This window comes from Trifolium pratense, linkage group LG4 (assembly GCF_020283565.1).
Source record: "Trifolium pratense cultivar HEN17-A07 linkage group LG4, ARS_RC_1.1, whole genome shotgun sequence".
Lineage (NCBI taxonomy): Eukaryota > Viridiplantae > Streptophyta > Magnoliopsida > Fabales > Fabaceae > Trifolium > Trifolium pratense.
The window spans coordinates 48,161,708-48,173,022 of NC_060062.1; the positions used below are offsets into that span (position 1 = coordinate 48,161,708).

The following is an 11,315-nucleotide window of genomic DNA, read 5'->3' on the forward strand; positions in this document are numbered from 1 at the left end:
TTCTTCTAATGTTGATTGAGACACAAAGAATGAATTTGAGATCTGCAAACACACACAAAAGAATATAAAATCCTCTTAATTATTATTGTTATACAGATAACTTGAAAGCAAAATTAAAAAAAGAAAAGAGAGTAACATTCTAAGAAAACAATAAACTCTTTATTAGGCGATTGATGAATACAAAAGTTAATATAAAAATGAAAAGAAGGAAGAAGAACCAACTAATCCATAAATTAAAGGAGAAAACGAAGATAATGAAGCATCATGCAAGCAATGATGCATGTCCTAGCAAGATTTTCATTTTATATAAGCATAATGTTAGAATTGTTTTTTCATGTCAAAGGCTTGACACTCAAAATAAGTACAAAAAAAATAAAAATAAAATAACGACCATATAGTATGAACATTCTAAGCAATTGATAATGAACAAAAAGACTAATGCTTGAAATGTAACTATATATAAACACACAACAACCTTTAAATTAATACATTCAAGACACCAAAATGTGTTTTAATTTCAATGTATGGAAGATGAAATATACAACCGTTGCTCATGAAAATATCCTACTATCAATACCTCATGGAAATGTAACTGCTTTGGCCTTTTATTATCCTTGTAGTGCATACTTAAGTGAACAATTAAGAAAAAAAATGAGAAAACTACAGTTAGCATTTGGAGTCATAAATGAGCAATTTAATTTTGTTCTCCTCACTTCATATGTCATACCATGTTTCTTAAAATATGACACATCATCATGTCATGGAAATAATATAAGAGATGACACATAAGCATCAACTATTGTTTAGAAAAAGAGAAAAAATTGTTGTTTAGAAAAAGAGAAAAATGGGAAGCTTTGTTAGGCTGCCACATCAGCAAAAAAAAGTTTGCTTTACAATTATATATAGATAGATAGATATAGATTAGTTAATATGTAGTTTCTTTTTTTTCGGGCTTTAGTACTCTATGTTATAAAATAAAAAATACGGCAATAAAACGAAAAATTAAACAACACGGCACAAGACAATCAATCGGCCAGCCATTTACATTTTTGCCCATCAAATCCGTTGATTAACAAATCTTGATGATTGAGTAAAAAAAATCTTGATGATTGATACTAGTAATGTGAGAGATGTTGAAGCATGGAGGCACGAGATGAATAACATGGTACTAGAATATATATGGTGTTGCATAATTGCATAAGTTACAAAAGGGTTAATAATTATTTATTAATTTTGCTTTGAATAAACGACGGGTTCCTTTCCTACTTGATCTTGCACATGTTATAGAAAGCAACAGCTTGGTGTAGCACCAAAATTTTGGAAAAAGGACTTTTCACCTTCCAATAACACAAGCAGAAGTGACCAATCAAAGTGTCATATTCGTTTAATCCACAACTGAAAGCATAATATGGGCATGATAATTATAATTGGAGAGTCATCTTCACAATGACTTTGAGATTGTCAATAATATTAAGCATGGTAGTAAGATTCGGATGGATATTGTTGGATATGCCTTGAAATCTCAGTTACAAGAAGTCAAAAAAATCTTTGTTGAATCTTTTTGCATCTTTGATGTTTTGAAGATTTTTTGGGAAAAAAATATATTTTCTTGGAAGACACTCTGACTTGGATTTGTTTTATTTTAAAACAGATTTGTACTAAATTTTTTGGCATATATTTTTCTATAAATAGGGAGTGCTTTATTCATAGAAAATTTGAGAAAGGGAGCAACAATGTAGGGTTTTCAATTAGGATTTGCCGCCGACACAAGGCTAGAGTTTTAGAGAGAAATAAGAGAGGTTGTCTCTTGGTATAACTCTAGGGTTGGGCAAAGGGGATTGATTACACCTCGGGAAACACTTATCAAATTGAGTCTCTTGGCCACGGGAAGAGATTTGAGTTTTTGGTAGAATTAAGATTAATTCTTGTAACTCAATTGGAACTCTTTGTAAAGTTACTCATTTGATATAGTGGAACGAAGGGGCTGCTCTCTCCCCCAGACTAGGTCATTATTGGACCGAACTGGGTAAACAAATATTGTGTTCTTTCTTCTCCTTTATCTTTTATCGGTTATTATTATTATTGCTTATTCCGCTTAATTATTTGGTTGTCGTTCTATTGGTGTGATTTTACGACGAATTCACAACAGATATAACATAATAGATGCTATTATTAGATTTTTTTTTTTTTAGTCTTCATCACTGACTACTTCTGGAATGTCCTCACGCTGACGACGTAAGACTAATCTTGGTTCACTTGAAGATCAAATAAAGGCTGGCCAGCATAATTTTTTTAACTCCGCGACAAACGAACCTAAGGGAGCCAGGTCGACCCCCCAAGTCCAAGGACTTGTTACTTTACTAAGCAAAGCGGTATTACTTTCAACGCCAACACCAACTCAGACAGAATCATAAGAGTTTTAGTGGCTCTAATGTTAGCCAAACTCTTCTCACCCACAATCAACGTATCATCACCAAAATGCAAATGAGATAAATGCGAATCTAGGAGTGTGCATCATCACCAATCGCATAACTTTTGAATAAATCCGTATTTATTGTAGCCTTCAACATGACGTTCAATCCTTCAACAGCTAAAAGAAAGAGGAATTAAGATAAAGGATCCCCTTGCCTCAAACCTCAACCAAAACGAAATTCCTTGTCGGGCTACCATTAACTAGTATTGAAGTTGTGGCAGAGCTAACACACACATCATTTCATGATCCACTTAAGCCATTTAACTTTGAATCCTATTTTGGCCATAAGTGCCTCCAAATAATCTCAATCAACTAATTCATAAGCCTTCTCAAAATCAACTTTGAAAATAATCATCTCCTTTTTTTTTTCTTTTAGCATCATCGGCCAATTCATTAGCAAGCCAATTACACATCGAAGACGATTAGCCAATACTTTATATAAACACCACCACTAAAGAAATAGGGCGATGTTAGGGCTTTTCAAAATAATTGAAATTGCAAATTATCAATACCTGGTTGATTCATTTTAGGTCCCAAAAATGCTTTTCAAAATAATTTAAATAGCATTATCGATTCCCGACACCCCCTCCAACTGATTACCCTTAACTACCAAGTTATGAATAGCATTCCCTCTCTTCCGACTAGACATGACATAGCGAAAAAAGTTAAAATTAGCATCACCATCTTTCAACCAAATCAAGCAAGACTTCTACCATTGATCGCTACAGTTCAATCTTGATAATGACATCATTTTGAGAAGATAATGCACAAATTTCCTCTCTTTCTTTGTCATTCAGCCATGTTTCCTCCCCTTTCAAGAAAATGCATCCGCACTTTAGTTTATTTAAGCCTAACCTCAATATTCCTTCCAAGATTCAATTTATCCTTTAAATCATAACCTCCCTAAACATTAAAAGACCTGCATTTTGCAATTACAAACTACTTTATACCCCGACAAATCCGACCAACTCCGAATCATGTGAAATAGTTCAAGAGCTCAATTTTCTTCATCCATAGTAGACAATAGGACAAATGATCAGACATCCCCCGAGGTAAAGTTATTTACAAACAATTAGGCCAATTTTGACACCAAACCTCTGAAAGAAGGAATCTATCCAACCGACTCATACAGACTCCGTCACCCATATATCACCTACCACAAAATTAAAAAGGCATTATTTTATATACTAACCTCATGCCTTAATATATTTTTGGGTTGGTCATGCCTTATAAGATGTCTTTATATGTTGGATGTGCCTCATTTATTTATATCAACTGATCTGATATTATCATTGAGCTCCAATAATACTATCACCTACGAGATATAGGTGCATCTACATACATTATTATGAAATTTAAAGAAGTTGAATTTAGAATTTGTTAATAAGTTTAATTTAATTGATACTGTCAATATTATTAGTTAAATGTTTTCACATAAATTTAAATTCAGAATTTTACAATTATGTACATAAATTTTAGTAATATTCATCATTTCATTTATAGATAAAAAATTATGAACATTGTGTCATCAAACATCAAACCCCAGAATTAAAGTACTACTACTTTTTGTTAAAAGAGCAACAATGAGCAAAAAGAAAAAAAGTGAACAAATACATTTTTTTTAGCCAAAAAAAAAAACAGAAGTTTGTTAAATTAATTGTGATATGCTTTTTTGTAAGAAACAAAAATAATTCTAGAGGTGTATAATTCATTTTAACATGTTTGGTCTTTCGAGTATAATTAATTTTACTTTTAAAAATTATTTTAACTAGAAGAAAAATAAAATAAAACTCTTAATCTAAACATTAATTTTTACACTAAATGATTGTTCAACCAACCTTTACATTTAACTCACTTTTAAATAGTCAACTTACTCATAATAAATTTTTATGACTGCATTATCAAACACTCTAAATAAAACAATCACAACACAAGACAATGTCACCATCGAAAACAGTTTATTATAGACTTAGTCACCACTATAGAGCAGAACACAAAATGAAACAAAACCTGTATCATTCACCCTCCCACTCTCCTAAGCTATTTCAACCGCAAATGTTTTTTTCTATATACTTTATGGTGTCAATTACGTTTGGTTGAATGTGGTAGGAAAAATGACAAAGATAAATGGACCCACATGACAGCAGTGGAACACAGTGGCATTGAATTAAATAAAATTTAAAACTCACACTTAGGAGTGGAAAAATAGAAACAAAAAATATTAGAATTGTCAAATTGGACATTGAACCAATCTTTTAAAAAGACAACTTGGACATTCAACCGACAAAATATTCATATTATGACTCAATTGCTTTTTTAATATATATATATATATATATATATATATATATATTAATCGAAATCATTCCATATTCAAATTAACTAAAAATTAAAAAGGATGAATCTGCAAACAAGCTCACAACATCCGAGTTAATAACATAAAACGACTCAATGTCTATAAATATGACAAGCCTACAATTGATTGATATAATAACATCCAATTGTTCAGAATAGTTATGCCTTCGGATTTGCAAGGCGAGGCGAGAAGGGGAACAAGGATCAAAACAGGCATGATGCTTAGGGCGGCGCGGCCTCTTTCATTTCCTGACGTTGGGTTCATTTGACAACTCTAAAATCATTGAATCTGCACTGAATTTGGATTGAAACAAATCTGTAAATTTAAACAAAACAAACACCGTACAAAGACGGGACAAACATCGTACGAAGACGGGATAACAAACAACTCTGCACTAAAACGCGAATAAAACAAACACCAAACGAAGAAATCACAAAGGAAAAAACTCAAATGAAACCTAAAATTACGTGTAAATCACTTATTAAATTGAAAAAGAAATAAAAACAATCAAAATGGGTGATTCTGGATCAAAATTGATCCTAAATCATCACTCTCTAATGAATGAACCAAGAAAAAAGCAAAAGAAAAATCAGAAATAAGAGTGTGGCACTGAGTGGAAAAAAGAGAGAGTTAAGCTATGACTCAATTGCTTTTAATCTTAACTTTTTATCCACATATACATGTAGTGTGTGATTGTTCAAAACCAAAATATAAATGATCCACACACTTAAATCACTTAAATAACAAAATTTTGGATTTCAAATTCAACGTAATTCGTTTTTAAAACATAAAATAAAATGCTCTTTGTCAAAAAAATAAAAATAAAATGTTCATCGTTGAATTGAATCTTTTATTGTTAATGAAATAAGTTTATTGTATTTTCTTTAAAAAAAAAAAAGCTCCTAAAAAGCTCCAAATCCCAACCGTTATTCATTTTATAGCCTACAAAATATATTATTATATGAATATTAGAATTTAATTTTCGATCGTCTAAATTTTTATTCTCAACTCTACCACCAACAATACTTCTCTCCTTCATACTTATCGTGTCTGAGTTTCCATTAAAAAGAAAATAAAAAAAATAAAAAAATTACACTTGGCATTTTTATTTTATCTATCACTTTTGGATTTGCCTATATTTTGCGTAGGATCCAAGTACTTCCTTCAACTTTTCACTCTTTGCACTCATAAAAAGCTAATTATGAAATCTCACACACACATTACACTGTAACATGACACAATATATAGAGAGAGAGAGAGAAAGAGAAACTTCTTAACAAACCAACCATATTACTCTCTCTGTGTGGTTGGGTTTGACTCTATATGTATTAATGTGAATCAAATATTCATCTCATTCAATTTTTTTATATATTTTTTTATACAATAAAGTTGGGATTCATTTGATTCATCTGATTCATAATCTTTTCCTGGTAAGTTCTCTTGTGACTCATAAAGTTCCTTTCTTTTGTTCCTTTTACTATCTTTGCTCTAACAAATTTTCAATCATGGGTTGTTTTGTTTATGCTTGCTGTGTTTTCAATCAATATTGATGGTGGGGTTGGTGAAAGATTGTTTCTTTTTTTATAGGCATGTGCAATTTGAATTCCTTTGAAGCAATTCTATTAAATTTTTATTAATTATCCAGCTATATTTAGTTGTTGCTTTCAGAATTGAAAAAGTAAATGAAGAAAAAAAAATAGTTTTTTTATTAATTATGAAGCTATATTTGTGTGTTGTTGGTTTGAGCTATTTACTATCTAGTGTGCTTGATTGGATTTGGATTCAAAATTCAGCTTTTTTCTTGGTTTTGAAAGAGTAATTCTTGCTTTCTCTTCATTTAATTGTTTATATAGTATTAGAGAATGTTTGCTGGTAGAATTTGTTTGTAATTTTCTTTTATGAATCCGGATTAATGATTATCGTGCTGCTGCTGCTGCATATGAAGTTTGATTGAATTTTGAGGACTTGTAGTTTCTTGGCATGCTTAATTAATCTGCGCGATTTCATTTTATGTAAATTGTAGGTAAATTTCGAGATAAGGTTTGCCAACCTACAGATAACAAGATTGTATGGGTTGGCTTACCAAGTTGTTAAAGGGTTCCAGTCATAAATATTCAGGACGAGGATACGACGGGAAATATGGACACGACAGAGATTCCAATAATAATGATAATTCAGTGGTAATATAACAGTTTATGCTTGTATGTATAGTACAAAAATTAGCTCTTTTCTGACTTATATAAAAGAGATTGAAGTTGCAATAGTGGCAAACTGAATGCAGGATGATTTGAATGATTTTGAGAGAGAAGAAATTGATCGTGCAATTGCGCTCTCTCTTGCCGAGGAAGATCATAAAGGGAAAAAAGTTATAGGTAAGATTTATGTTTTTGTAAATCAGTGGTTAATCGTGCAAATGCATATTGACATATCTTTTGTATAGTTAGAAATTTGATTGGAAGAAGATACTTTTTTTCCCCCCGGCTGAAAAAGCGTTTAAATAGGCCTCATTCTTTTTTGCCTATACTTCAGAGGACGAATCTGAATCTGAAGATGAAGAACTGTGTCCACTTGATGACGAGGAAGATGACCGTGTCAGTGATGTTCAACAAGATGAAGATGACCATGTTGCTAAAATTCAACAGGATGAAGACAAAAATATCGATGAAGTTCAACTTGAGGAAGATGAACAACTTGCCAGGGCAATTCAAGAAAGTTTGAGCATTGGTTCACCTCCTCGATCTCAAACCGATTCTATATTTCAACCTTTTACAAACCTCTTTCCGCCTGTATATAGGTAACTATACAAAATATGACATCTCTATCTGTAGTCTGAACTTTGTGGTAAATTCCCTTTCATAGATTCATGAATCTTATATATAAAACCTTAGACTAAAACCGGTTACTGGAAAACTTGCTTGCAGAATCTGTGCTGGCTGCAATGCCGAGATTGGCCATGGAAGATTTTTGAGTTGCATGGGAGCTGTATGGCATCCAGAATGTTTTTGCTGCCATGCTTGCAAACTGCCAATCACTGATTACGAGGTTCGAGTCTTGTTCTAATTGTTGCTCGCTAACATGACTATACTTATTTCTACTTATTTAAACTTTCTTGAGGAATTCATTAATAATGTTCTTTAACTTATTTTCCTTGATTTTTTATGCTCAATATGATTGTAAATAATGCTTCGATCTTTATACATTACAGTATTCCATGTCTGGAAATCGCCCTTACCATAAACCATGCTATAAGGAGCTGCATCACCCAAGGTGTGATGTTTGCAAGATCTTCGTAAGTAGCAGTTGGTTTGATTTTCACTTGCATATTTTCAAAATGTTTTGTTAAATTTTGATGTGAACTAGAAATTTCAAAAATACTTATTAAGCTGTTCTTGAACTATGATATTTCAATACTGTGAAAGTTTAACTTTCTGGCACAAAATTGATTCTTTCTTTACAGATCCCACAAAATTCAGCTGGCCTCATTGAGTATAGAGCACATCCTTTCTGGCTACAAAAATATTGTCCATCACACGAGCGCGATGGCACTCCTCGTTGTTGTAGCTGTCAGAGAATGGAGGTCAGTTATCACATGTTTTTACCAACGATGAAACACTGTCGGTTTTTTTTCGACTTCTCCCTTTCAACAATTGATATGAAATTTTCCAATCAGTGCAGTCAACGGACACAAAATATCTTTTGCTTGATGATGGTCGAAAGTTGTGCCTTGAGTGTCTGGATTCGGCTATTATGGATACTCATGAATGCCAGCCTCTCTATCTTGAAATACAAGAATTTTATGAAGGTTTGCATATGAAAATCGAGCAGCAAATTCCTATGCTTTTGGTTGAGAGACAAGCACTGAATGAAGCCATGGAAGGGGAAAAGAACGTAATAGTTTGTGTTTTGAACTTTCATGCATGAAATGTGCCTTTATTTCCTTTCTCAGTATCATAATTTTTCTACTGTCCTGATTATGGATTGCTCGTTCTTTTGCTTTTCGATTATTGAATTTAGGGTCATCACCACTTACCTGAAACTAGAGGACTTTGTTTGTCAGAAGAGCAAACTGTCCCCACTGTAAGAATGTTTTACTCATGAATTTGTATCTTCGTTGATGATTTTAATTCGCAAAATAAATATCTGTTTATCATGCAGTAGTATTCATTTAACTTTAATTTTTTGTAATTCCAGATTTTGAGGAGACCAAGTATAGGAGCAGGCTACCGTGTCATAGATATGATAACCGAGCCTTTTAGGCTGATACGTCGATGTGAAGTGACAGCCATACTTGTTTTGTACGGCCTTCCTAGGTATCTTTCTGATACCATCTATGTTTTTTTTGTCTTTACCTCCGGTTTCCATAGGAGTTTCAGCCATGATTCGAACTCAGATTCTCCCGAACTATTTGACCTAACTGGAGCTCAATAACCAATTGTGCTCAATCACTTGGTTTACTTCCTGTCTATTTCCGTGCTCAACAATTTATATTTGTAGGTTACTTAATTCAATGATTTTATATTTGTAGGTTACTGACAGGATCAATCCTAGCTCATGAAATGATGCATGCTTGGCTTAGACTTAAAGGTACTGTTTCATCTTTCCGGTGATCAAAACAAGTTTGAAAAATTTATATTTCAGTGATAAAATGTTGTGATTTTCTTGACAGGCTATGGCAATCTGAGGCCAGAAGTTGAAGAAGGAATATGCCAAGTCTTGGCTCATATGTGGTTAGATTCGGAGATCTATTCCGGCTCTGGAAGTGAAGAAGCATCATCATCCTCAACTTCATCTTCGTCTTCATCATCACCTTCCTCCACTTCATCAAAGAAGGGTAAACGGTCCGATTTCGAAAAGGAACTCGGTAAATTTTTTAAACACCAGATTGAGTCAGATAGCTCACCAGCATATGGAGATGGATTCAGAGAGGGTAACCAAGCAGTGCTCAAATATGGGCTTAGACGGACCCTTGACCATATCCGAATCACCGGAAGTTATCCATAAAGAAATGGTGATATAAATACAATTTTCTCACCTTTACATCAACCAATATATTTGAGCTTTGTCATATAAATTAAATCCAAAAGTTATATAGGAACCAAATATTTCAAAATTGTATAATTTCACCAGACTCTACACAAAATAAGGATTGAAAATATGTGAGTGTTAAGTGTAAAGTTGCTGCAATTGTATTGAGGGTCAAGTGTGCAGTTACTGTAATCTATATACTTAAATATTTGCAGTTTGGAACCTTATGCTCCATATATATGTATCACAAAATACCTTATAGTAGTTGAAATTACAGATATACAATAAAGTATCAATTTTGTATATGTTGAATTTGCATGATTTTTTATCCTATAACATCATTGTATAAGTAAGAATGGGTATAAAGAGTCTTCATTGCAATTCATTATGTTCCTAACTACAAAATGAAGTACATAATTTTTTTTTGAGTTACCATGATATTGGTTTCTAAGACAAAATTATAATTAAGTGTTAGTAAGACAATATGAAACTTCCTTTGATTTGAATGAATGTGGATGTGGATGTAAGTTGCTTAAATGTGTCAATTGGCCATTGCTTATCAATTGAAATCAACATAACATAAAATCTTGAATTTGGGAATTAGGAGGGAAAGAGAGGAGAAAGCTATGGAGGGAAGGTGCATGTTAAGGTGGGGAAAGATTTTTTTTTTCCCATGGTGGGAAAGTACCCTCTACTGGCTGTATCCTGTTGCACCAGTTTTCTACAAATTAGAAAATTCTCCCCTGTAAAATTGAATATAATCCTAGATGCCCATGACTTATATTATTATTATTATTATTATTATTATTATTATTATTATTTATTTAACACCTATTTCAAAGAAGAGGAAGATATTGACCATGTGTTTTTCAACTGTTCTTTTTCGCAACAAATTTGGAAGGGAATTTTCGTCTGGCTGAATGTGGATTTTATCCCCTATGAAGTTTGTTGGCAGCACTTTATATCCTTTGGTGCTTTGGTGAAGAATAAGTCTTATGCAAAAGCTCGACATGTAATTTGGTTGGCAACCACATGGAGCTTGTGGCGAGCCCGTAATAATATAATGTTTAGAGGAGATGTCATTAACTTGCAATCCTTAATGAATCAAATTATTTATATCTCCTGGTTTTGGTTTGTTGGTAGAATAGCTTCTAAGTCTTCTCTTGTATTTTCAGATTGGTGTAAAGATCCATTATCTTGCATTTTTAGCATCTAATGGCTTCTTTTAGAATTGTAAGGGTTGGGTACCCCTTGTACTCCTTATAATTCATTCTTTGCTTATCAAAAAAAAAAAATCTACCACCTCCGTTACAACTATCGTTAGCACTAGATCTTGACATTTAAATTGATTTATTCAAAAGATTAAATATTTCAATTTTTAGCTGTAAAAAAAATATTAAATTTTTAATGCATTGATTCTACTTATAATATATTAAAATCGATTACCACTAAAGTTACTAA

The 11,315-nt window shown here is 32.4% G+C and overlaps 1 protein-coding gene across 3 annotated transcripts; it reads left to right on the forward strand.

Annotated features, from left to right (window-relative positions):
* The first annotated feature begins 5,975 nt into the window (after positions 1–5,975).
* LOC123881660 (protein DA1-related 1-like) lies at positions 5,976–10,159 on the forward strand. Of its 3 annotated transcripts, none has more exons than XM_045930380.1 (12): positions 5,976–6,259; positions 6,853–7,009; positions 7,111–7,201; positions 7,359–7,623; positions 7,751–7,871; positions 8,035–8,118; positions 8,287–8,406; positions 8,505–8,717; positions 8,844–8,906; positions 9,021–9,139; positions 9,355–9,413; positions 9,496–10,159. In XM_045930380.1, exons 2-12 carry the CDS (start codon positions 6,899–6,901, stop codon positions 9,828–9,830), a joined length of 1,581 nt encoding a protein of 526 aa, XP_045786336.1. In that variant the 5' UTR covers positions 5,976–6,259; positions 6,853–6,898; the 3' UTR covers positions 9,831–10,159. The 3 variants fall into 3 exon arrangements, with proteins under 3 accessions (XP_045786336.1, XP_045786337.1, XP_045786338.1); XM_045930381.1 differs by lacking the exon at positions 5,976–6,259 and adding an exon at positions 6,338–6,644; XM_045930382.1 differs by lacking the exon at positions 5,976–6,259 and having other exon boundaries at positions 6,873–7,009; positions 7,094–7,201.
* The last annotated feature ends 1,156 nt before the right edge of the window (positions 10,160–11,315 follow it).

Bases quoted from the DNA above. Each gene is read 5' to 3' on its own strand.
- LOC123881660 (XM_045930380.1), top strand. From the start codon at position 6,899: ATGGGTTGGCTTACCAAGTTGTTAAAGGGTTCCAGTCATAAATATTCA. The intron at 8,407-8,504 runs GTCAGTTATCAC...CAATCAGTGCAG, and splicing joins GTAGCTGTCAGAGAATGGAG to TCAACGGACACAAAATATCT. The intron at 9,140-9,354 runs GTATCTTTCTGA...TTATATTTGTAG, and splicing joins GTTTTGTACGGCCTTCCTAG to GTTACTGACAGGATCAATCC.